This window comes from Zeus faber, assembly GCF_960531495.2.
Source record: "Zeus faber genome assembly, chromosome: 2".
Taxonomy (NCBI): Eukaryota; Metazoa; Chordata; class Actinopteri; order Zeiformes; family Zeidae; genus Zeus; species Zeus faber.
The window spans coordinates 8,388,780-8,416,686 of record NC_137189.1 but is presented as its reverse complement, the minus strand read 5'-3'; the positions used below and the strand labels follow the sequence as shown (position 1 = coordinate 8,416,686).

Sequence of the window (27,907 nt, the reverse complement as noted above, 5' to 3'; positions counted from 1 at the left end):
GCTAACGTTTTGGTGCCAGATACCACAGGACACCTTCAGAGGTCTTGTGGAGTCCCTGCCTCCACGGGTCAGAACTGTTTTGGAGACACGTTGTGGACCTACACAATATTCGGCAGGTGGTTTTAATGTTGTGGCTGATCGATTTATATAAATATATATATATATATATATATAAAATCAATATGTTGACTTATAATTTGCTGTGGAGCGCCTGCAATTCCTTTGAGCACCGCCAGGGAGGCGTGGAGCCCAGTTTGGGAACCCCCTGTGTTAGAGTCAGGGTCATTCAACCTAACACAATAGCAGTGTTCTCACAGTCCAGGCTGTGGGGGTTCTCAAGATGGGGTCTGGGGACCTCCAGTGGGTTCTCCAAGAGGTTCCAGTGCTCCCCCAGCAAAATGACTTATAGTTCAACTATATCATTATTTTATTTACAAGATGTAAATAAAACCCTGTTAGAGAATGTACAATAGTGACTGGTTTGATAATAATTTCACTGTTATTGTAATTTTGGACAAAATCATATCTAACAATCAAAACCTGGTCAGATTATGGGTGCCAGAGGCAAAATCTTATCAAATGGGGTCTGTTGCCTGATATGTATCAAATTCCGGGTCCTTTATATTGAAAAATGAATCAATGTGTTAATAGACCCATATATTATATTGACTACAGTATATATAGTACAATTAATGTAGAGACTGAAATTTTAAAAAAGCATGCATAACCAAAACCACACCTGACTAAGCATGGTGTGACAGAGAATGCAGAAAGGTCGATTTTGAGAAAAAAAACTCATTGGCTTATTGGATTCATCAGATCAACTTAAAAAATGTTATAATTTATCAAACCCATATATTTTTTTTGTCTTTCTCAACTTAAAACATCTTGAGGGATGTGGATGAGAACACCTAAGAGTATATGGATTTTTACAAACTTTAAGCAGGAACTGTGGGCAACTAGAAAAGCCTAAAACTGTCTCAAATTGAGTTATTTATCATGATCTACTATTTATTATTATCATTCAAACGATAAATATTGAAAAATCTGACCGTCTTATACTGTTTGCGTGTGTGTGTGTGTGTGTGTGTGTGTGTGTACGTGCTCACTTATCTCCAAATCAGCGCACCGTCCAGCTCCCACATTATGGGTCATCTTGTCCTCTGCCCATTAAAAAGTCTGGTTAGTCGACTCCTCCTCCTCCTCCTCCTCCTCCTCCTCCTCCTCCTCCAGGCAGCAGATGGACGCGGGCCTGTAATATTCCTGGGAGTTTGGAGAGGCGTCACTGTTTATATAAGCCACAGTACCTTATTAAAGAAGGCAGTGAACTCAGCGCGGGGTTAATTAGCTCGCCTCCGACGGAGAGGCCTCGCAAAGTGGCCACTACCACTGATACGGGGCTGCAGGGCACCTGAGAAGCATATGTTTTTACACGGGTAAAAAAAAACAAAAACATTACATTACATTACATAACATACACATATTCATTCACAGCTCTCTGGAATGCTCCATTCTGATTGGTCGATAGCGGCAATCGGCGGTAAGTTATTTACGAATGATCTGTTTGTAACGACTAATGAATGAACAATGGACCTCGCCCTGCTCGGTTTAACGGCCCTCGTTTCATGCCGTCTATATGGTAATGCCAATGCTGACACTAGCCAGTGGCGTCACCTTGTGACGATATGTAGAAACTACAATGGATGAATGCGATCTGTCCCATTTCATGTGAATATCAGTAAATGGGCCATAGGTAGGGTGAATAGTTGCTACATTGCAGTATTTTCCTTCGTGTTAGTTCTTCTACTAGGCATAATAGTTATGATAAAATAATTTTAAATCAATATTCCGTCTCATTGTATTCTTGTATTTCAGTTAGTAGCCAAGTAATGAACAAAATGTAAAATAACCCCCTTCGGAGTGAAACAAGGTCCTGATCAGCCTGTTGGGGGTTATTTGGGGCGACTAATATCAACACTATCACACAAACCGAGTGTGGAAACCCTTTGTTTCAAAACCTGTCGCAGATAAGGAAAAAGATAATGAGATCAGATCAGAACACTGACTTTGGAGAAATGCTCATAAAATGTATGTTTAAAATAAATAAAAATGTACATGGAAATTACTGCATGTTACACATATTGTTGCATATTAAGTGCATATGTATTATTACGGCTGTCCCAATGGGCCTTGTTGTGATGGTTTGTAGTGGTCAATACAGATTGAATACATCATCCATCCATTTTCTAACCCAGTTATCGTGGTCAGGGTCACTGTGGCAACAGGGCCAACAGAGCAGCTCAGACATCCCTTTCCCCATTGGCTTCCTCTAGCCTTACCTGGGGGATCCCCGGGCATTCCCAGGTTAGCCCACAGATTTAATCTCTCCAGCGTGTCCCGGATCTGCCCCGGGGTCTCCTCCCAGTTGGACGTGCCCGGTACACCTCCAAAGGGAGGCGTGCAGGGGGCCTCCTTACGCTATGCCCGAACCACCTCGACTGACTCCTCTCCATGTGGAGGAGGAGTGAATTTGATTTGACAATCAGTGGTTCTCAAATTAGGTTCTGAGCCTTGAATGACATCCCAGGGGTCCTTCAAGAGGTTCCAGGCCAGGGGCCCCCAGAACTTTTTTTTTAATCTTCTCAGATTGGGGTCCGGGGACAAAATCTGATCAAATCGAGGGTCCTTCATCTGGAAAAAGTTTGATTTTTATAGATTATTATTATAGTTTCTTTGGGTCTTATTCAGTATGTAAGAGCACTATGAATATTTTTAATAAATGTAACTTATTTTTATAGATCAACATAAAATTAAATTAAAAAACACACAAAAAAACATATACGATGCAAAATGAACCGGGAGTGATTCAAAGACACAAAAAACACAAATTAATTATTAATTAATTTATGATTATGATTAATTATGATTAATTTATTCATGCATTACAAAACACAACAAAGACCCCCAAAAAACAATAAAAAAAACACACGCACACACACAAATTCACGTCTGCCAGGGTATAATAATAGCCACATTTATTTTTAATTACAGGCAAATTCCCTTTACACTACGCGTTTTTTTTTTGTTTTTCTTCATTGTTTCAACTTCGATGTTTTTAATCCGTTATGTCATACACACATTTACAGCTTGAGAATGCAGAATACACTGAGGTGGATGGATGGGAGAAATGTTAAATAAAGTGTGTTTTTTTTCAAGACAAGACGCTGGGCGCCCGGTGGTTCTAGTGGGTCACATGGCAAACACTGGTCGTCACAAGCATTACTCAGTAGTGGTACTGTACTAAAAAGTGCACACGGTTCTATTCAAAATCAGACAGCTCGGTAGGATAATATCATATCATATAATATTCATGGCCATTTTTAAACAATGATGCTGTTTCCACACATTCAACATCAAACAAGGCAAATCCTATTTTCAAAAGGCACGGGACTCTCACATCAACATGAACTTTTCATCGTCGTTGTCATTTTTTTAAGTAACTTGGAACACACACACGCACACACTTTCAGGTAACCTGTTGCACTTCAAACTTAATTCAATGAAAAATGCAAAATTCAATGGAAATGTATTTTCAATAATAAAATGGCACTGGAAAAGCCAGGAAGTCAGAAAAAAAGGCTCTTCCTAACTATGTGGGTAATTTAGAGAGAGTTTACATATTAAAAGAGGTTAATAATAGTTGTATTATTATTATTATTATTATTATTATTATTATTATTATTATTAATAATAATAATAATAATAATAATAATAACAATATTAATATTATAACGCTGGTTCTTTGGACAGATAGAAACCAAGGTGTTTGCGGTCGGTTCAAAATAAAGATTATTATTACTCAACCACAAACTACAACTACCAGTTATAAAGTGAATATTGACGATATTACAGTTCCCGGTGTTCCCAGAAATCTAAATATCCTCCGAATATCCCCAGTGGAGACTGCCAGAACCCTTGTATATGTGTATATCGGATAAACGGATGCAGTAGGATAGAGGGATTTAATTCAACGAGAGGCCTTTATTTGTTCCTGCGCTTGATAATTTAAATTCCAGAACGCTGTGATGTTTCTGGCAACACTGGGGTCCCGCTGCTCTGTTCTGTTGAAATATTTTAATTCCACGGATTTCGCTGTACAAGGAGAACAACATTTACATTTATGTGATATTTCGCTGCTCTGCTACATCTCCATTTTGAACATTTACGCTTTCGATACATGCGTTTCGATATGGTACAGTTTCTACTTCTCCTTCATCATCTCACCTCCTAGTGGCAAGATCGCCCAACGATGTAAAATCAAAATGAAATTTAAAAATGAGAATTAAGAAAACCCTGCATGATATCGCCGTGCCTAATATCATACAAAGCCATGATTTAAAAAAAATATATAAGGCGTTAAAAAGGAAATAGCAGCAAGAGAAGATAAAGTTTAACAAAAGTTCTAATGAAATTGAAACATTTTAAATAAAAATCCAGCGAGCCACCAGAACCTAAAAAGAGTAAAAAGAGTTACATCGTTATGTAGGAAGCCTTCAGTGCAAATATGTAGATGGGGCGGAGCTAAACCTCATAAAGGCTGAATATGTAAAACTCTAGACACACAACTAGAGTCCATTTCAGAAGACACCAAAGTCCGTCCGCTATTGAAATGAAAACATTGGCACCACTGACCAAATTGACCACGATACAGCAGACATATAATAAAGAACGAAAACAACAACAACAACAACAACAACAACAACAACAACAACAACAAAACAATTAAAAACAAACCAACTTGAAAAAACAAAGTCTTCTGTCTGTGCAATAAATTCAAGTAAGTTATTTTCCTGCAAAATAGTTAGTGCTTTGTTACGACATCCTGCGGACGTACCGAGAGGGATGAAAACATAACGTACAAAAACATAAAAATAAGAAGTATTTACATACACGTGGCGGGGCGGTTTCTCCAGACAGGACTGCAGAGAAGACAGTCTCTACTCACCCGTCGAGGCTCAGATTTCAACTAATCTTCCCATTGGTTAACAATGAGGAACCGAAGGAGGCAGAGGGGGAGGAGGCGGGGGCCAAACATCTCCACCAATCAAGTGTCCCGGTGTGAAGCGAAGTGGGCGGAGTTAAAAGTCTCTAAAGGGGCGTGTCGTAGACGCGCTGCTCCGACGAGCCGTCCTCCGCCTCGTCCTCGGACTGCAGTGCCCCCTTGTGGTTGAGCTTGTCTCCGCTGGAGGAGATGGAGAGATTGCCGAGGAGGTTGCCGCCGCCGCCGTCGCTCAGCTTGGCCTTGTTGCTGCTGTCCTGCACAAACTCCTGGATCTCCACGGGGAGCCGGCGGAACTTGTCCTGGTACTCCTGGTCCAGGTCGCTCTGCAGCTGCGGAAGGTAGAATAAGGCGGCAAAATATAAGACCACAATCCCCCACGAAATACTGCCAGATCTTCAACATGTCAATAGTTTTATATGAAACGTTTGGCTAAAGGAAGAGAGCACCAGACTTCAGAGTTCACAGAGCTATTCTTGCAACAGCCACCATCAGGACAACTACTGTGGTAAGCCTAGTTTAAGAGCTTCCACTAAGAAATCCAGTTCCACAGCAACATAGCTTATACTGCAATTCGGCTACAAAAATTATGTATATGCTCTGCATATGACTGTGGCAGATCCGCCTGCCACATACCACCCAAGTGGCATGTTCAGGGCCCTCTGACACAGAGACACAGGCGACGGAGTTGAAAACACACCAGTTTATTGCAGAGAGTGGGCCAGGTGGAACAAGCCAGGAGCAAGTGCAAAACATGTGACGATCATGTCATCCCCCTGTGTGTGTGGGGGGGATAACATGATTTATTTTACCTGTTGCTCGTTAGTTGGTCTAACAGGCAACAGGTATACAACCACCATATGACACATTTACTGTTATTAATGTGAAATTGGACATATCTGCATTCACGTCTTCAGGCCTTCCATTGTACTTGTTATCCAGCTTTACAAGATGTCGCCACCAGCTAGTGTTAGCATTAGCATGTGGGAGGAGTGAAACCATGGATGTGAATCCAGGCAGAGAAGACTTTGCCTGGTTGACCCTTGATCGGTCATAATTAAACGACAGCCGCCTCCTCTGCCTACGAAAAGAACCGACCGCCGATTGCAGCTATTGACCAATGAGAATCAAGTATTCCACGGAGCCGTGTAATAATGATACATAATATCCACGGTAATCTCATGAGCATAGCAATAACATTCCAGGTCCACAGGTCCCAGAATGTGTGGGGGGTCCCCTGCAGAATTGTGTACGCCAGCATTCAGCATATGAGCGCTGCAAAGCTTGCCTCCCTGGATCAACATGCAAACTGCTTGGTTTGTTTATTTGTAGAAAACAAACAAACAGCAAAATAAAAATAAAAATAGATTTGCAATTTGGGAAAATAATTTGATTCCCTACAGGCAAGGCAGTCCTTGGAATGGAGTAAACGAATGAAAACAAAGGCAGAAAAAGCACAAACTGGCAACCAGCCGTACACAAATAACGTGGGATGATGAACAACCACACACTCACAGAATTCACTGCAATTAATCGAACAATTTAACAATTAACCGTTGTAAAACATCGGGCATATTACATAACACAGCAAAACACAGTCAGAGCTTCAACTCTGCTCGACTCAGTCATTTCCATTAGACGCTGTGTTTGATAAGTCACGTGGGTCGGTTGGGATCCCGAGGGGCATCAAGGAGAACATGACAGGTACAAAGCTGGAACCCAACTCCAACCCAGGAAGTTCTGGAGGGAAACAGTCCCTGAACCCTCCACCAACAGAAGCTCGCCATTGAGAGACAGAGGAGGAGGAGGAGGAGGAGGAAAATGTGTTCTTCCTCCAGGCATCGATGCCTGCAATGATTACAGATGACAAGATTGTATTCATTTCATTCTGATCCAATAATTGCTTTAATGCTGATTTCTCTGTGTAACTACTCGACTGGCTCCCGCGGGAAAAGCCGTAATTAAAAGACACGCGCCTAAGACGACCGCTGTCGGGTGCTCACGGCTCGATGCTCCGCGCCGAGTCAACATTCCGAGGGAAAGTATCGATATTTTGTCATGGAAAGCCCCATTCTCTCCATTAATGACCCTTTTAGGAAGCACTGTACACATGGCAAACTATGGCTGCACCAAACACCGAAAATGGAATCAGGTACCGAGTGGGAGAACGGGCTCATGGACGGTGTCACCCGTCTCATCTCATCTCATCTTATAACACTGATTACCACTTGAGGTGCTCTGAGTCAGAGTGTGCCTCTCCCATATCCCTCTATCCCACTGGAATGAAAAAGCTCTCGACTTCCCCACATCTGATACTTAAAGTGATGCCACGGAAACCGGGTGGCTGGGGAGGAGGCTTTTCCCCGTTTAAGCCCCCGCTGACTGGTAGCCTTCCAAAGTTATCCTTGTCTCTCTCTCTCTCTCTCTCTCTCTCTCTCTGAGGGTCCCACAGAACGGGCCGTCCAGCACATCTCAACATCGAGAGCTAGACGGCCAAAGACCTCTTTCTGCACCTGGCCTAGATAGTGGTGGTGGGAGGGTGTATGGGGCCGTCGTATGTGTGTGTGAGCATGCGTTTCACAAGTGCATGCATGGGAAGGCGGGTGTTACCATGGCGAGAAAAGGCACTGACACCCTTTGATGGAAGAAGCCATTTTGCTCCCGTCTGACGAAAGTATTGCACATGTGATGTAGCAAATACAAATAGGAGGGAGGGAGTGTGACGGAGGGCCTTGGTTTTTGAATGTGTGTGTGTGTGTGTGTGTGTGTGTGTGTGTGTGTGTGTGTGTGTGTGTGTGTGTGTGATTAACAGCTCGGAGGCACACAGCAATGGCCGTCTGTTAGCGAGGGAGGTGGGCGACCAACACAGAACTTTGCCTCCACCCTGGGGGGAGAGGAGAGACAGCTGGGATAATTAAAAAACCCTGCAATGGACAGAGCGAGGGAGGGAGGGAGTGAGGGAGGGAGGGATGGAAAGATAAGGAATTCAGGGGCTGGGTGGACTTCTGAGATGCCTGACAATATGATTATCTCCCCTTTAAATCACTTATTTAAGCCGTCCTGACATCCGTGCCGTATATATCCAAAACAACCAACGCAGGTAAAACCAATTCCGGAGGTTTCACTGCAGCTGAGACCCTGGTCCAGAGTGATTTGGAATTTAACGAGGCATTGCTTCGGTGGCTTTTCCAAGGACACTTTGGCAGGAGAGGACAGCTGCTGCTGGGGTTGAAGCTAGATATATAAGACTGGCTGCACCACTAGGTAACACTCGGTTTCATCAATACCTGCAGAGCGGTGTGCACCAGCTGAAATACTGCTTCATTAAGTTAGGGTGTAGCGTTTGCTCAAAAAACTTTGTCTGTTTCAATATTTCGGCAATGAAAAGAATTTGCACAACAGGGCGACGTGGTCATTTTGAGTTTGGCATTCAAGCAATTGGTTTAAAGCTATTCCATGTTTTACAATGGGAACGAGAAGCACTTGATATATCTGAAGTGTTGATTCTGACGGGAATGAAGGAAGAACATATATTTCTGATTTAGTGGGAGAAGGCTGAAAAACAAAAACCTCGCTGTGGATGTTGGGCTCTGGCAAGAGTCCACCTCATCTCCTGTGCCCTTTGTCCAATTTCATGGACCGCATATCAAGGTGTAGTCGAGGACCGGAGTGTATTGAGGTTGTTTTTATGATGGTGGCATCTCTGCTGCTTGCAGATGATGTTCTCCAATTTGCCTCAGACTCAGACTGCGGTCGCCAGCGTTGCATTGGTTTGCGGACAAGTATGTTGCATTGGAGATGAGGGTGAGCACCTCCAAATCTAAGGCAAAGGTTCTCAGCCAGAAATAAGGTGGCTTCACCCCTCTGAGTGGGAAGGGAGCAGCTGACTTAAGTGGAGGAGTTTACAGTAGGAGTCTTGTGAAGAGGAAGCCGAGTCGAGAGGCAAAGCTCTGAATTTACCCATTGATCTTTATACCAACCCTCACCTCTGCTCGTGAGCTTTTGGTATTGTCCGAAAGAACAAGGCGGACGGAGTGTGGTTCCTCCACCGGGTCTCTGGGCTCAGCCTTAGAGATTGAGGGTGAGGAGCTTGATGAGCTTGATCCAGGAGGACCTCAGAGTAGAACCGCCGCTCCTCCCAGTCGGTTGAGGTGGAGACCCAGGACCCAGTTAACATGGGAACGCCTTGGAAACCACCTTGGAAAAGCTGGGGGAAGTCGCTGGGGAAAAGGAGACCTGGGCCGACCCGGACCCAGATAAGCGGCGAGAATGTTGATTGATGGATGGACATCTTTGTCACATTATTTCAAATTTGACATGGATGAATATGATTGCTTCAAAGTTTTCAACAAGACTTGTTGCTCACAAGTTGTGGAAAGGGTTCCCGTAAATGTTTTGTAATCGCGACTTGTCACACTTCTTCACTGTCTAGAAAAGGCAGTGCAAGAAACTGTAAATAGGAATGAATCCCGAAGCAACACAAGGGCTTATTGTGTTGATTTAGCTCAGATGCCAACTCAATGCAGATGTGTATTTTCACATGTTTGCGTGTGTTTGTAGGCATTTGAGTTTGGCGCTTGTGAAACCAGCCAAATGCTGATGGGATCTGTGTTTTTGAGCGTGCGGTCTGGTTTATGTTCTCTGACCAGCAGCCAGTTAGATGGAGCAGCCTTTAAATCTCTACTTCCTCTCTGAAGGCTTGTCATCTGTAAACAACACAATTGTATGCCGCCCCCTCCCCCCAACACACACACACACACACACACACACATACGGGCACACACACACACTTGCTTAAAATACTACACTCTGTGACCTTCTTCGCCATCCGTCCTCATTTTGACAAGCCATCGAGGGAAGGCCTGAAGGACTAAATTCAGAGCCAAATTAATTCTTCGTTTTTTGCCTCTTTCACAGCTCTACTGTGACATAATGCCTGCTGCTGCCAAAGGATTCACAGCCACAATTCACATCCCACAGCATCTAAAACCGCAGTCAGCAGCTCAACCGTCAAAAATCCCAGTTTATAGTGTCAGCAGGAAGAAAGAACTGACACACGGTTGTGTTTTTTTTTTGTCTCGCCTTTGAAAACATTTGCCTACCTGCGTCTGCTCCAAAGACTGTCAAGATTCACAAGGTCTGGGTGACACAAGGAAAATAAGTACATCCTGTGTGTGTGTGTGTGTGTGTGTGTGTGTGTGTGTGTGTGTGTGTGTGTGTGTGTGTGTGTGTGTGTGTGTGTGTGTGTGTGTGTGTGTGCGTGTGTGTCCTGTCCTTGGCAAGTATATCCAAACAAAGCCCAATTAGGCTCAATTTTAGATCCCATGACCAGGAGATAAGACAGGGTCACCACCCTGACAAGCTGGACCTTAACAAAGCTGCCAAACGAATGTGTGTGTGTGTGTGTGTGTGTACGTATTATGGAATGCAGTTTATATTTGTGTTGATGAGAGAGAGTGAGAGTAAGAGAGAGAGGGAGCGAGGAGAGGGGGATGTAGGGACAGAAGTGCTTCACTTCACTTCATTTGCATTCTTTCCACTACGTTTGTCCTCACCATGAAAATGAACTGCAGTAGTGGACTGCAGGAGAAGAAACACATTACAGATAAGGACAGACCAGTAGAAAGGACAGACCTGTAGAGAGGACAGACCTATGAGATGGACAGACCTATAGAAAGGATGGACCTACAGAATGGACGCACTTACAGAAAGGACTAACCTTTTACATAGTACAGACCAATAGGCGGGACGGACATATCCGTCCTACTAGAAAAGTCCGACCTACAGCAAGGACAGACCTTTAGAGAGGACAGAGCTATGAAATGACACAGCAATTGTAAGTTCAAGTTCAAGTTCAAGTTCAAGAGATTATTTGTCACATACATATACATACGGTCATACATATATGCAGTGAAATGTCATGACACCTGGTGATTACGCACAATAAGCTCTATAAGCTCTAAAAATACTAAAACATACCAAAATGTGCGTAATCGACACAAGGTGCTCACGCAGGCAGCCGCAAGGGGAGGCGCCACAATCGTGATTCTGGGTTCTATAAGTTGTATTGCAAGTTGAGAAGTTGAACTGCAGATTAACTCTTTCCTAGATGCAATGGCATACAAATACAGGACCAATAGAAAGGGCCAACCTGTGGAATGGTGAGACCTGGAATTAATGTATGAAAGATCTATGAAACAACAGACCAAGAGTAAGGATAGACCTATAGAAAGGATGATCCATTTAATTAAGTAAAGCACAGACCAATAGGAGGGACGGACGGATAGAAAGAACAGACCTACAGGCAGGATGGACCTGAAAGGACAGACCTATAGATACAATTTGAATCGGATTCTTCTTTTCCTTTCCTCCGGTCTGATCTTTTTTTGGGATGGTGCTTTTTGGATGGTGCTGGGTATTACTTCAGTGTCTTTACCTATTATTGAGCATCTGCCCACACGACCAAGTGCAATTCATAAAACTAATTCCTAAAGCTAATTCCTTCACTCGTTCTTTCTAACCTTGTTTATTCAAACTCGCCAGTGCAGTTGGATGCATCTCAACTTCACTCCTGCATGCCCATCTCCTTGCTCGCTCGCTCACACTCTCTCTCCATCTCTCTCCATCTGAAACACCTCCTTAATTCTACCTTTCCAACCTAATCCCCCCCCCCCCCCCCCCCGCCTTGCTGCTCCTCCTCCTCACTGGTGGTGTTACTCACACGGAGCAGGATTAGATGTAGAGGAATGAAGGAGTGAAGCGTTGTATCAGGAGGAAGAAAGAAAGAAAGAAAGCCGGAGTGTAACCCCCGGAGAGCAGGACTTCATTAGCATGCACGCACACATATATATATATTTATATAACATGCACCTCACAGACAGCAGCCCTGCATTAATAGGACAAAAGCGCGGGGAAAGCAAGGCGCGTGTGCACGCACGCACGCATGCACGCATGTTACCTGATACATGCAGACAAGAGATCCCACTGAATTGCCTCTTTCCAATGGGCTTTCCCTGTAGGCAGTGGGCAGTGTGTGTGTGTGTGTGTGTGTGTGTGTGTGTGTGTGTGTTTGTGTGTGTGTGTGCATTATTGATGCGACCTTGCCAGGCAGAAAGGCTGTTGATCAAAGTCTAGGATGAGGCAAGCTGTGGCCGCCCCTTCACCCCCATAGAGAGAGAGAGAGAGAGAGAGAGAGAGAGAGAGAAAAGAAGGAGAGACAGAGCGAGAGAGAGTGAATTACCAGGTTCAAGGAGACATGAGTCAAGTTGAATAGGAAGGATGTGAGGGTATGTGGGATATACCCTCCCACTCTCTCTCCATCCACCTCTCCCTCTCTCCTGCACCTCCGGCGTCATTACTTCTCCCGTTTCCAAATTAACAGATTGCAGAGAGTTACGAGGAGCGGAGGAGAGGGTGGAAGGTGTGATTCCCTGTGTGTGTGCGTGGTGTTTCCTTCCTCCAAGTTTCCATGACGACCACACAGGACTCCTTCATTTTGGATTATAAGGAATATAAAACAGCCCCAACCATACCCCCCCCCCCACCCCCCAACCACACACACACACACACACACACACACACACACACACAATCTTATCCTAAAAACAACCTGGGTAGACACTTTGATGCAGCTCTTAGAACCAAGCCAGGTCATGAGGAGAATATCTATAATTTTCAGCATTTCCAAGTGCCAATTTTATTTAAATGCATCACTATAACCAGCATCGGAATGCCAGAAGATGGCCAATTTGGAGATAATTGCTTGAATTCCCCACGAAATATGATTCACAGCATGCAGACCAGCAGACACAGTTAGATAGCTTCAACACATTACCAAATCTCCATACACAGTGGAAATAGCTTCCCACTTTCTCTCCATCTTCCTTCCTCAGAACAAACTGTCTCTCTGCTACAAGAGGAACTGGAGCTGATGTGGAAAGTCACTCCTGTGGTTCTGCTTTATTTACAACTGGTCCCACAAATGGTGATCGGATAGAATCAGCGGTTTCACCTCATTATGCCATTCGACTATTTCTCCGGGTTTTTTGATTAAAGGCTTGGATCAGGATCCCTCGTTCCACCTCTGATTTTGGAAAGAGCTTCTTTTAGTTAATATTCATCGTGGTGCTGGAAGCAGCTGCAGCAGGAGGTCAAACTAGCACATTTCCCCTCATTTCTCTCGCTGATTTTTTATTTTTACTTTTTTAATCAACTCACTTGGGTGATTTTAATAAAGGCCTAGGCCTGTTTCACACATTGATTTTGAACTTTTGATCTAAAACGATTGTCCTTTAGATCTGTCAATTATTAACACACTTTATTTGTATTGTAAGTCAAATGTACATCGTGAGAGCTTCCAAGACACCCTGATCTCAGTGGGACTAAAAATGGGAAAATATAAAATATTAAATGTTAATAACTAGACAATTCCTTATGACAATTCCTGTAAAAGCGTGCTGGCCCTGTGTTTATATGTGTGTGTGTGTGTGTGTGTGTGTGTGTGTGTGTGTGTGTGTATACATACGTGATGTGTGTATGACTGATTTTCTTAGCCACAGAAAATGTAATATTTCATAAGCTGCTGTCCAAAAGCTTCCACAAAGCCCATTGCTGATATATTTTGAGCGGTTTTAGTGCCACCCTGAATAAACATTTTTGGGAGGTATTAGTAAATAGATATCGCTGTAAGATGAAAGATACGAGAGGTGTAATGGTTTCCAAAATTTCGGGGTTTGATCGAATATAGTGGGGCCAGGGCTTGGTATATTTTGGATAAAGCTAAATAAATAAATAAATACCAGATAATGTCCCTCCATTTAAAATGTTTAAATGTATTAAGGCATCTTACATCGTCAAAATATAAATGCAATGTCAAAATGATATATTGTGGACTGCAAAGTGTGAACCGGTGAATCAGTATTCAATATGATCTTGTGCCAAACGCGCTGGCCGACCGACTGAACAAATGATTTGAGTGATTTCCGATTCACATGAATATATTTCACGCAGTTAAAACTATACTTTATTTGGGCCACTTTAAAAAGTGACTCAAACTAATTGTTGCACCGAATGCAACGCGATGTGTGTATCATTCCATCCCTAATGGATATCAGCGTTAACAGAAAGGGCAGATCGCAGCCTGAAGCAGAACATGGAGGAAGGACCTTGAACCGAGAGACAGGGGGAGAGAGAGAGAGAGAGAGAGAGAGAGAGAGAGAGAGGAAAAGGGGGATAGAGAAAGAAAAGCAATTAACACCCTGCAACCCGGGGGCTCGGGTGTGTCCGATATCTAATGCTTGTCTCCACGCGGCACATAGCGAATCCCCGGGAGACATTTTGATTGGACTGTTAGCGGGACGGTGACACCTGAACCCGGACACCCCTGCAGGGGCCAGTGACACCTCTCCCACGCCCTGTGCTCGTCCAAACTTCCTCTGTGCTTTCAAATGCCCTCTAACTTGTCCTCAAACTCACACACCGGCTCTGTCATTTTAAGAGACCGAGCCGGCGAGTCTGAACTTTCAGCATCCATGTTGCCAAGAGCCATAGAACTTAGACAAAACTAGTTTTGGCTTTCATGGCTACAGAGAACTGGCTTGCAGCTGGGTCGGTCCTCTGTAGACATACTAAACATACACACGCACACAAACAAAACAACACACACACACACACACACACACACACACACACACACACACACACACACACACACACACACACACACACACACACACACACACACACACACACACACACTGGTGTTGGAGCCACAGCTCTCAGGGTCTCTGCAGACCAGGGATGGTTATAGCTGTCCATTAGTGGCTGCTCTGCACCCAGAGGAGAAACTGGGTCAAAACTGGGATGGAGAGAGAGAGCGAGAGAGAGAGGGAACGAATGATGTGTCTCCCTCTTCCTGACTCACACACACACACACACACACACACACACACACACACACACACACACAGACGGTTTTCTATTTTCCAGCCCTTGCCCTGGTTCCTCATGTGCCATCGTCCATCCTGTTAGAACCCTGTCCTGTGTAGACCGCTCGTCCTGATCGCGTCCACCTCCCTCCGTGTATTCGTCACCTCCGAGGTGTGTTCGGCCATGATGTGATACAGAGAAATATTGTTTGTCAATATTTGTCATCACACTTTTCGGTTCCTACGTGTAGCAGAATGAGGGGATGGTGGATGGTGTTTTCAGGCCCACCTTGAAATGGTTTCAAACGAGGCAGCCATGGTGCCGTGGGACTGAATACAAATTGACAGACGATGCTATGGTGCCTTCTCACAGTATAAATATGCCGAAAATACACATTTAAAGCACACCTGAGCAGATTAAATGGGAAATGTGACGGGGTAAGGTTATTTATTCCCCTGTGTGGTGGAATACACAGCAGGAAAATGATCAGAATGTATAGCTCTGGTGAATGCACACTGCATGTTATGGGGACACCTAGTGGCCAATAATGTGTACAGGCCCAGGTTATCATTACATTAACTGAATACTGTATGTAAAAGGTATATTTTGGATAAACATAGAAATACGTGGGCGGCACCGTCTATACTAACGCTGTTATTAAAGCTACATGAAAAGCTTATTTTTATTTGTGTTTAATATTCAATTATGGCTCCAATCAAAGCATCGACTTAACACGAGGCGATCAGAGCCTGCAGACGTGCTGGTGTACTGGATAGTACACTGGCCGTCCCCCCACGCAGAGAGGCAGTGTGGTTTCGAGACACAACAAACGCTGCTTCTTCAACCTCGATGAAAAACAAAATGAAGCTCTGCCCAAAGTCTTGGAATCAAAATAGATGTTATTTCTTTCTTTCTTTTTTTTTTTTTTTTTTTACACATTTTTGGTGGCATGTCAACTGAGCATGAAAAATAATAATAATTGAACAAAAGAGCCGGGTAGCCTACACAGCGGAACGTTATTTCGTTGCTATGCAACCGCTGAAGACCCATTAATACTCCCGGCACTCCCACGCCGCTTTGTGCCGAACTCTGCACTGCTGCCTGCTTTTAGTGACACCCCAATAAATTCGTGACAATAGTGATTTCCTATCGCTAAGTCGAGCAGAAAATCAGAAATATGATCCTAATATTTTCTGAAACATTCTGTACGAGGGCATCATTTGTTACAACAGGCTCACTTTGGTTCAATCTGTGGAATACTCGATTCTGATTGGTCAATAGCTGCGGTTATCGCTGAATAATGGTCGGACAATAACAACTCGTCTGCTAAGTTTCACGGCTCCGCCTACATGCCAATGCTACCGCTACCATGTGGCGCCATCCTGTGGCGCTACGTAGAAATTACAACAAAAGAATTGGAAGCCATGAATGGGGATATTGTCCAATTCCAGTGTGGTTTATGCACAATAGTGACTAAACTGAACATAGCAACTAACCTCATTTCTACCGAGCTAACTAACTGAAACTACTGTAACTGATTCCTAAAACGTGATGCAGTTATGTCATATGGAGGGAAGTTGTCTTGTTCCTTTTTTTTTAGTGCGAATAGTTTGCCATGTGTTGCCATGTGCCATCTTTTCTTTCATACTAGTTATAAAATGATTTCAAATCAATATTCCCTCTCAATGCATTCTTTAATCTTCTTAGTAGCCGTGTAATAAATGGGTTAATGGGCAGTCAGCCGGTCATCATCGTAATATATCCCCCTTCAGAGTGAACAAGTTATTCTGATCACCCTCTCGGGGGTTATTTTGCAAAAATTAACGGCTGGCTGCACATTATCCCTTAATATAAAATTAAAGGTGTATTTTATGTCTTACCCTGGTCTGGATCCACACACACACACACACACACACACACACACACACACACACACACACACACACACACACACACACACACACACACACACACACACACACACACACACACTATAATGCAGCCTTTAAGACTTAAAATTTGAATATATTACGATATAACAAATCAAAAATCCAGATATCTAGTCACATATCAGGATATTGATATAATATGATATTAACCAGATATATCCTGCTGCTGTATGAGTGAGTGAGATTTCCCCCCCAAAAAATATAACCCTCAGGAACCCCAAGGAAAAAAGTTACAATAATTTATGCTTTCAGTTATTTCAATTGATGAGCTTTTTGTCTAATTTTGTAAAAGATTATGCTGCTTAGTGTCAAAATAATGAAACAAATTATGAAGCAGACAAATAAAGAATAGATGTCATGTAAATATGTGACGATATGAAAGGAAAGAAGATACCTTTTAAAAATAGTAATTCCTCTTAATTGAATAATGATAATAATAATTATTATTCTTATTATTACTTTGTTCAACGTCCTGCCCTTGATTTCTCACCTTTGGTTTTTCGTCCAGGATCTGCTGGCGAATGTCTTTGTGTTTCTCCAGCAGGCGCTCCTGCCGCTTGCTCTGGGCGTCTTCCAGCTACACACACACACACACACACACACACACACACACACACACACACACACACACAATTACGATCAATTAGTACAGAAAGTGCTCCACTAATGGAAACTCAAATCTAAACACACACCCCTGTTGGCCCTGTCGTGGTACTGCAACAAGGCCGCTAATTGGCAAAACAAAAAGATTTTAATGTTTGTTTTTGTTTAATGATTTTTTTTCTCATTTTATGGTCTTCAAATGTTCAACATTTTTTTAAAATCTTCCTATCTTTATAATATAAAATACAGTAAAATATCCATAACGTCATAATCACATGAACAGGGAACTACAGAATACTAAATGCTTCCCTTGTTGAAACTAAATGTAAGAGAACTTTATGAATTTATTGAAATGAGTAAAATCCTTCATTTTAAAATTTAAAATCACTAGAAATATCATTGCAGTCTCTCATTCCTTACCCGTTTGATGTACTGCACCACTTCGTTGACAAACGACCTGTTGATCTCCAGCTTCTCCCTGAAAAAGGGAATTTTAGCACCGGTCAGAACAGCAGGTCATGATAGAATAGACAAAACCAGGGGTGTGCAACCGATGGCCCCCGGGCCGGGTCAGGGCGGCCGGGATTTTTCTCCTGGACAATCCTTTATAATAGGGCTTTTAAAAAAGAAACGCCTGATTATTTTATTTTATATATTAATTGTATGTACTTGATCTATTATCTACTAATAAAATGGATTCATTTATTTACTGAAATTCACAGTGTGTTTACGATATTTAACCAAACTCTGAATGAATTATTTGCTTTGTTGTGTTGTGGAGTTATTTTAAGGAAACTTTTGAATTTTTAATGTGTGAAAACTGTATCACGCCTTGAACTTGCTGTATATAAAAAAACAACAGTATATGTAAAAACAAATGCTCATATCATCTTATTGTTGTCACTGATCAAACAAGGCTTGAAAACATCCAGAGCCCTGGAGAAATGGAATTGATGATCCCTGGAATGAACCGTAACTGTCTAGCGCCTTCCAGTGGCCATACAAAGAATATAACCGCTCTCTGGGACATTTATCCTCCCTCAGTCCAGACACTCACTCCTCTGTCAGGTTCTTATCCTTCGACTTGGCCTCATTGATCTTCTCCTGACGCTTCTTATCCATTTTCTTCTTCAGGTCCTTCTTCTCTCTGCAAATGGAAAATTAAAAGGATGTACAAACAAAGAAATTATGAAACTGTTTTGTAATTTTTTTTTACCCCCCTTTGTTTTATGCATATTGATTGTGTTGTTTTGGATGAATGTGTATGTATTTTTATTCATTTTTTTTTTTTTACTTTTCACAGATGTCTCTGAGCTTCTTGAGCTGAGCACTCTGACACTCCTCCGCGATGGTGGTCAGCTTTTCAACCAGCTGGACATAGAGAGAGAAAAATAAACATTAGTAAAGGCATAAAAACCACATAACAAACACAACAATAGCCATGGTACTAAACTAAAAAATAAAATATACTAAAAATATGGAAAAATATCCCAAAATATGAAATATTAAAATATATTCCGAAATAACTGACAGCCGAATGAAGGCCTATTGACCAATAATAATGGAGTATTCCACAGAGCAGCGTGAAAAACAATTTTATTTGCAGCTCAAACACAGGGAAGTGATTCTGAGACACGAAGGAGAGTCCACTAAACTTTCTGTTGATTGTTTTGGACGTGGTAAACCATCCAGTCCACGCTCAGCATTATCTAATACGTTGGTGTCTGTAGTTGTCAACAGCGTTATTAATGGTGAATACACACTGAGGCTAAAGCTCAGCTCAGCCCTGCGTAGTAAGCTGGTTATCCAGTGGGACGCATGCCGGGACAAGCCTGAGGTCCTTCTGTGTGTGTGTGTGTGTGTGTGTGTGTGTGTGTGTGTGTGTGTGTATATATATATATATATACTGCATATACTGTATATACACATACACACACACACAAATATGATTTATTTTGAGGAATTATTTCCATATTTTTTATATTTTTAATTTGCATTACTTTATTATTATTATTTCTAGTTGTTTTGATGTGTACTGCTGAGACACTGCAAATTCCCTCCCGGGATGAATAAAGTATCTATCTATCTATCTATCTATCTGTCTATCCATCCATCCACCTACCTACCTATCAATCCGACCATCCATCTATCTACCTATCTATCCACCTGCCTACCAATCAATCTGTCTATCAAGCTATCATCCATCCATCTATCTATCTATCTGTCTGTCTATCTATCTATCTGTCTGTCTATCTATCTATCTATCTATCTGTCTGTCTGTCTGTCTATCTATCTATCTATCTGTCTGTCTGTCTGTCTATCTATCTATCTATCTATCTATCTGTCTGTCTGTCTGTCTGTCTGTCTGTCTGTCTGTCTATCTATCTATCTATCTATCTATCTATCTATCTATCTATCTATCTATCTATCTATCCATCTATCTATCTATCTATCTATCTATCTATCTATCTATCTATCTGGCATCATCGTCTGACCAGCGATGGACACTTGGTACCAGGTCCCCGGGCGCGTCCACGAATGCTGCCCACTGCTCCTGGCTGCCCCCCCGGAGGAAGGACAAGCCAGGATGGGTCAAATGCAGAGGCCTCATTTCACCGGCCACCACCCCAAAAAGCATGTGTGTGTGTATGCATGTGTTGTAGTGTGGAGTGTTGCGTGAAAAATTAAAGATTCTTCTTCTATCTATCTATCCATCCATCCATCCCTCTATTCACCTGCTTGATGTGCTCTCGTTTCTGGTACTTCTCGCTGTAGTACTGCTCCTGACGCAGTGTGAGGAGCTGCTGCTGCTGCTGCTCCTTCAGCTCGGCCAGACGCTGAGAACACTCCTGGTCCAGGTCGCTCAGATCCTGGTCCAGGGTGGAGAGGGAGTGCTCTGAGCAGCTGCGCACACACACACACACACACACACACACACACACACACACACACACACAAACACACACACACACACACACACACACACACACACACACACACACACACACACACACACACACACACACACACACACACACACACACACACACACACACACACACACACACACGAGTTAACATGGGACATGGGACTCATATGGAAACTCAATGCAAACATCTAGAGCAGTGATTTTCAACCTGAGTGCCCCCTAGTGGCCAGTGAAGGCACTATGAGGAGGCTGACAACTCATTGCCAACATTTTAAGAAGATTTTTTTTTTCAACCTATGGATGAATGGAGGAAAGGAGGTAGGAAAAAAGAAAGGCAGGAAGTGGGGGGGATAAGGAGGGAAGGAAGGAAGGAAGGAAGAAAGGCAGGAAGGCAGGAATGAATGGAGGAAGGAACATAGGAGGGAAGGAAGGTAGGTAACAGGAAAGGAAAGAGGAAAGATACAAAGGATGAAATACAGGTAGGCAAGAGGAAGGGAGGAAGGAAGATGAAGTCCAGGAGGAAGATGAAGAGGGAGGGGAAGAGGAAGGCCAGGAGGAGGAGGAGAAGAGGGAAAGAAGGAGAGGATGAGAAGAGGAAGAGAAGGGAAGAAGAAGCAGAACTGAAAGAGGGGGAGAAGAGGAAGAGAAAAGACAACATGATATTACTCCCCCAGAGGGAAATTCAGGGCGGGAAAGCGAGGGGAGGAGGACGAAGAGGAAGAAGAGTTAAATGAAGAAGAAGCCCCCCTCACCTCTTTTTGGCCCTCCTCTTGCGCCCCCTGCTGGCCTGCTGCCGACGGCGCTGGTGCTGCGCGTGCAGCTCTGCCGAGCGGCCGCTCTGCTCCTTGATCAGCTCAGAGGTGCGGCGCTGGTGCTTCTTCAGCGCCTCCTTCATCTCCTTGTATTGCCGCCGCTGCTCCCGCACAAAGCCTTTCTGCTGCTTCAGCTCCTCCACCGTCTGGGCCTCCACCTCTGGAGGGGGTGGGGTGGAGAGAATTTAAAAAATGACGTTGGACATTGGTTTTAACGATGACAGCGATTAGATTTAAGCGGAATCAACAAAGATATGGACAGAGAAGGGATGAGAGGAGAGAGAAGGGGAGGGTAGAGGGAGAGAGAGGGAGGGGGAAAATCAAGTTGAAGGGGGAGAGATAGAAGAGGGGGGGAGAGGGGGTAGAGAGAGGGAGGAAGTGTGAAGGGGAGAGGGAGTAAGGTAGGGGGGTGAGAGGCGGAGTGAGAGGAGGGTAGGAAGAAATTAGGGGGGGGTAGAGATGGGGGGGGTTGTGCAAGGGGGGGAGGGAGTAGGAGGGGGAGAGATGAAGAGAGAGTGTTCAAGGTGAAGTGGGACAGGGATAGGCGGGGGGGGGGTAGAAAGAGAGAGAAGGTGGGAGAGGGAAAGAGAGACAGGGAGGGGGAGAGGGAGGGAGAGAGGGAGGCGGTAGAGGAAGTTGGAGCAGTTTGACTAGTGTTGTCTTCTCTTATTTTATGTAGACAGATGAAACCAGGAGTCTCACCAGTCAGAACGCTCTGGATGATGTCCTCCGTCTTCACCGAGGGCTTCACTGAACCTGGGAAATTACAAAAAAATTATAAAGACAATTTAGTTCATTGCTTAGACCAGAATTTGGACAAATTCCACGATGAATAATTCATAAAGTTTTACTTATTCAGCACCAAAGTGAGAAAACAGAGAGTGAATGGACAACATATGCTTATTACACGGCTCTGTGGAATACTCCATTCTGATTGGTCAACAGTGGTAATCAGCCATTAGTTATTTCTGAATAATGAACGCTGATTTGTTAATAATGGATGTTGTCACGGGCAACTACCAAGGTATATTATTGTGGACTATTTTTCTTAACTGGGCATACTACAGTAGTTATAATTAATTTCAAATCAATATTATATATACAATATACTTTTATCTAGTAAGTAGCCCTGTAATAAGTGGGATAACGTGCAGTCATTATCCTAAAATAACCCCCCCCCCCGATCACCCTGTTGGCGGTTATTTTGCCAATAATGACCGTGCTGGCTGGGCATGTATTTGTAGTATTTCCAAATAGTTGAATAAATGGGAGTGCTGTGATGTACCTGTGGGCTGGGGCGGGTGTCCCCCCAGGGAGGGCGGTTTGGGGACAATCACAGGCGTGTGGCTCAGCCCATTCTCTGCCGGCACCGGGGCCCTGGGATCCACCTGGGGCTCTGAGGGTGCATCGCCCCCCGCCTCCACCTGTCCCCCAAAAAATAAAATCATAATTTGGATTAAAAAAAACACACGCACCATTCAACTTAAACCCAGAGGTGGACAGGAGACAAATTGTGCAATATTGCATAAATAAGATTTGTCAACGGTAAAATCACAAACATGGATGTACAATATATTCACAACAAAAGTTAGAAATTAATTTATCAAAATTAAAAACATAAAAATAAAAATCAAGCATAAAGCAAATAAATAGCTGAATATATACATGTTCAGTGTAAGTAGAAAGTTACAAAATGATTTCTATCTAATGATAGGCAATAATAGTAGTAACAGAATAAAACATTTAAAACAAATAAACCAAAAGATAGAACAACTGCCATTATACAATAAATATAAAATTGACAATACTCAAAAATAATCCTACATATACTGTAAGCAATTACAAGAAAATGCTTCCTATAATAATCAATTAACAAGAAAAATTGGGCAACACAAAAAGCAAAACTATGGAATCGAAAACTAGTATTTACTAACTACCTCAACTATAATTTGTAATCAGAACATTTGAAAACTTGTTATTCATCTTTAAAAATACTAAATTGTTGTTCCATCAAAACTTGATGGAATAAAAATATAAAAATGTAGAAAATAAAATCCTTATGGTACCTTGGTCTTGTAGGCCACCTTGTAGACATAACTCTGGTAACCCACTCTGAGCATAACTTCCTATGTTTTATAATTGTAATTTAATCTGAATAAAATACATCTGAAAGGTTGATAAAATAATAATATAAGAAATCTCACTTGCAGCCCTTCTCATCTCTCTCTCTCTATCTCTCTCTCCTCCCTCCTTCCCTTCCTCCCATCACTAGGGCCGTTCACTCAGCCCTTTGCTCCGCTAGGAGACGGTTGCCATGGAGACGGCCAGAAGCATCCTTGAGATTGGCTGGCACGAAAGGGTAATCAGATTAAGGCAAACTAAGTCCCTAGGGGGCCACCCCTCCTTTACCTGTCATCCCTCTCTCCTTAAGACACTCCAAATACTTTTTCACCCCTTCTTCCCCAGCCGCTGCTTTCTTCACCCGTCTTTTAAAGGATAGGTTTGACAGGTTTTCTACCCGGGCCTTATTACAATTTTGGTTTCCATCACATGGAACTGTTCATAGTACAGCCTCGCTGATCGCGTTGATGTTGAGCAATTTACCACTCTGCTACTGAGAAACTAACCACTCTGTTGCAGCTTCTCACTGTGCATTAAATGCATTCCAATCGGGCAAACAATTAAGACTTATAGAAACATATAAAATCTCTGGAAGAAACTGGAAGTTGTGTCGCTTCCTTTTGGCAACCTGCTGTAGACAACGTTACGCTCTGGATGTACTGTGACCATTAAAAAAATGTACTTTCAAAAAGAATGGGATATTACTGTTACTTAAAATATGGCCAAAGTGAGACACGTGACTATAATACGAGCTTCCTGTTTTCAATGAGGTTAAATATATATGTAAAGTTTAATCTAAAGGCCTAAGTTCAAAGTTAGAAGCAAACGCAAAAGACTAGAAACAGTACGTTGTGCCACTGCTTTACCCAACGCTGTGCTTTGCGTGTACTGAGGAAATCGTAAAAAAAATGTTTTAAATATGATAAACAAAAGTATTATGCAGTCGCAAATTCCCAAGCTTGCACACACACACACACGCACACACACACGCACACACACACAGACCTCCTTGTCCGGCTCCTCCTCCCCGCCCTCCTCCAGGGTTAGAGCTGCCAGCTGATTGGCTCGCTGCTCCATCAGGTTGACGTAGCGGATCGGATTGGACAAGGCCTCAATGACGTCTGTGAGAGAGATGAATGGATGGATGGATAGATGGACAGACAGACAAATAGATAGATAGAAACTGCAGTGTTACAGCACCTCACATCAAAAGAATAGCCAATAGTAATAAGAAATAAGAATAAAATGTAAAAAAATTGGCAATATACAATGAACCTAAAAAGGTATTGGTTCGTTAAAAGCAGTTATTATTAATTAATTAGCGAAAAAAATCAACACTAAAATAAACAATAAACAAGAGAAATTCGGCAATAACAAATGAACATAAAAATTAACAATAACCAATATTAACAACACCAAAAATTTACAAGAAAGAAAAATAAAAATAAAAATATGGATCATTCGATTAGATTCAATTATGTTCTGTTTTCGTGCTCAATGATCCCAGTCTCACTGAGAACGGATCAAATCACAGCATGGCTGTAACTTAATGCACTGATTTTAAGATACATCGTCACTTCTTCAACATCTTTATTCAAGGTCAAAATTTGAACACATTTCTAAATTGCGATTAATCGTGATTAATCAGACAAATATCATGCGATTGATTACTTGGATCATTTAACAGCCATAATAAAAAATAAACCTAGCCACCAAGGAAGTTTTTAACGATATCGTTTTTTTTACCAGCGAAGGTGTCGGGGACGTAGTCCTTCACCTCCACGTAGACAAACAGAGCCGGAAGCGTCAGCGTCTGGTTCTTCTCGTTCCTCAGACCGATGTAGTGGTAACCTGCAGGGAATTAAGGGATTCAACCACGTGGAAAATAGAAAAAATACCAAACGATCCTTTATGGAACCCTGAAAATTGTAAAAGAACCGGAGATGATGAAGGGATACTCTTTTGGGAGGGTGATGTCATCGTCCGTTTCTCCCTTGTGACCCCTCGGTCTTGTCCAAGTGCTTTGTGATTGGATCACTTAAACGGAAATATTTGCACAAATTTACATTTCAATCATCTTCTGCTCACCTGGACGTATGGCGGACACTGGGATAATGCGATGGCCGATCACCTTCCCTCCTTCCTCAAACACGGCGATTCTCAGGGAGGCCAGCGTGGGCAACACCACCTGAGAGGAGACGGAGGGGATTGAATAAATATTAAGGAACTGAGAGATCACTGTGGCATGCAAACTGTTTCCGGACAATGAAAAAGAAGCAGGGAGGACACCGGGACTCTATAAAGTAAAAATTGTATATATTATATTATATTCTCTTTTACCTCTAACAGGGTACCTGCAGGCATCATAAAATGCTATTTCAGAAATTTAAAGCCAATTTTGTACTTTTGTAGTAGCCAAATTGATCGAAATTGTTGTTACTTTTGACTCTAAAATGAATTCAAATTTGCCTTTAATTCCAGGGGATAAGAACATTGTTAATATCCATTTTTTGCATTTATACGCAACAACAATTTAGAAGCCTTATTGGAATGGAAAAAAAAAGAAATAATAATTAAATTGCTTTAAAATGGAATTTCTGTATATTTGATGCAATTGGGTTCAATATAATCAATTGTTTTTTTCATAATTTTTAATGACCTATAGATACTTTCTTTAAGCAAGACAGTCAATTAGTTACCATGTAGGTAGTTACCATGGTAACTACAGCACAGCTAGCTGGATATACTATTTTTGCATGGTTATTTCTGGATACTTTTTAATATTTACTTTATTGACTTAATAATTTTCAATTCATTACAATAGCTTGATTCAACATTTTTCTTTTCATGGTTATCGGTTGGCATCAATACCAATCTGTATAATGTCAAAGTCGAATTAAATATACCATAATCCCTCTACCCATGATGCACTGCTTGGCTCTGACCTTCTTGAAGCTGATGGCCTCCTCCTCCCACACGGGGTTGATGGCATTGCCCTGCGACGTCCTGGTCTTGAAGGCCTTCCTCTTGGTGTCCACCGGCAGACCGAACATGTCGATCTCCACGTAGGTTCCCACCTTCTTATCCGACAGGAACTGGCCTGAGATGATCTGGACCAAGACGGAAGAAATTGGAAATTAGGACCCACAGAATTAGGACCACGGACGCAACAGATAGCGACTGACGGACCTTGACGGACAGAGTGTTGGCCACGATGCCGTCCACCGTGCTCTCGGTGAAAGGGTCGAAGTGTTTGTCCGGTCGTCTCATGAACTCGGGTTTGAGCCTGAAGCCACATTTCCCGTTGTACTCGTACATGCCCAGGTTCAGCTGCATGGACAGGTCTGGCAAGATAAGATAAGATAAGATAACATAACATAACATAACATAACATAAGATAACATAACATAACGTACGACTTCAAAATAAAATAACCCAAAATCCATGTAATGGGGATAGACAGGAGATAGGAAATTGCTAAGCATCCACTGTTGGGCAACATACAGGTCAAGCAAAGTGGCCAGTGTAGCACGAGCCACAGTGGTAGCCACTAGCCATTGTGGCCACTGGCTACCATTACGACTAGTGCTATACTTTCAAGCCACTTTGAGTCAAATGTGACAGCTCGTGGCCAGCGGCTACATAATATAGGTTGTTGTCACCGCAGCTAGCAGCAGTGAGTGTTTAAGAGTCAAGAAAACCCTGTTAAACCTCATAAACCTGATAAAATGGCTTTCTTTGGGGAGTACAACATACATAACATACAAACAAACCGTCCGACTATATTGCGTGTTTCTTGTTTTCGAAAAGGAGATCTAAAATGACTTTTTAAGACTTTGTGGCGTTGGACAGCATTTAAGCACAGTGAGAAGCTGCAGCAGAGTGGTAAGTTTCTCACTGGTACACCTTAGACTCATTTGGTTACATCCACGCTTAGGTAAGAGACTACAAACAGGAAGTTGGACCGCTTCCTACTGGCAACCAGCTGTAGCCAACGTTCAATCTCTGGACGTGCGTTTGCCCCATTGCACTGCTTGGAAGTCAAGTGAGGAGCTGCAACAGAGCGGTACGTTTAGAACTTATCCTTTCAACTAGCCCTGGTTCTTCTAATAGCTCACAACATTACTAGTTTATGTAAAAGGCGTCAACGTCAAACCTTTATCTTGACAACATGATTCCCACCCTCATGAAAACACTGGGTCTCCTCTTACCTATGGTCTGGAAGTTGAGCGCCACCAGCTGGCAGCCGGCGTTCCAGAACAGCTGAGGGTTGTAATTGGAGGAGTCCACTCTGGTTCCCTTGGGGTAGATCCTGCTCAGCTGCAGCTTGTTGTACCTGGACACCCTGGGTTAAGGACAGCTCTGGCATTCTGGGAGCACCAGTGGTACAGCTACAACAATAACAACAACTGCTTTTACTACAACCTCCGCAACTAGTTGCCCTAGCACTATTACTGCAACTTCTCCAGCTACTCCTAATGTTAATAATGTCATTTACTGTTATAAT

At 42.8% G+C, this 27,907-nt stretch overlaps 1 protein-coding gene across 3 annotated transcripts in view; it reads right to left on the bottom strand.

The window, feature by feature from the left end:
* Positions 1-3,028: 3,028 nt before the first annotated feature.
* The window catches only part of plcb1l (phospholipase C beta 1-like), a 189,721-nt gene continuing 164,842 nt past the window's right edge, over positions 3,029-27,907 (bottom strand). For 2 of the 3 annotated variants that reach the window (XM_080024119.1, XM_080024120.1), the window contains 15 exons: positions 27,612-27,736; positions 26,590-26,744; positions 26,346-26,510; positions 25,489-25,588; positions 25,147-25,251; positions 24,406-24,521; positions 22,565-22,703; positions 21,982-22,035; positions 21,220-21,439; positions 20,274-20,442; positions 18,833-18,909; positions 18,596-18,685; positions 17,959-18,016; positions 17,426-17,512; positions 3,029-5,391 (listed from right to left, as the gene is read on the bottom strand). In XM_080024119.1, the coding sequence (XP_079880245.1) occupies positions 5,149-5,391; positions 17,426-17,512; positions 17,959-18,016; positions 18,596-18,685; positions 18,833-18,909; positions 20,274-20,442; positions 21,220-21,439; positions 21,982-22,035; positions 22,565-22,703; positions 24,406-24,521; positions 25,147-25,251; positions 25,489-25,588; positions 26,346-26,510; positions 26,590-26,744; positions 27,612-27,736 (1,903 nt within the window). In that variant the 3' untranslated portion in view covers positions 3,029-5,148. Of the gene's footprint in view, positions 5,392-17,425; positions 17,513-17,958; positions 18,017-18,595; positions 18,686-18,832; positions 18,910-20,273; positions 20,443-21,219; positions 21,440-21,981; positions 22,036-22,564; positions 22,704-24,405; positions 24,522-25,146; positions 25,252-25,488; positions 25,589-26,345; positions 26,511-26,589; positions 26,745-27,611; positions 27,737-27,907 lie in introns of those variants that run through there. The other variant, XR_013844756.1, reaches the window with a different exon arrangement.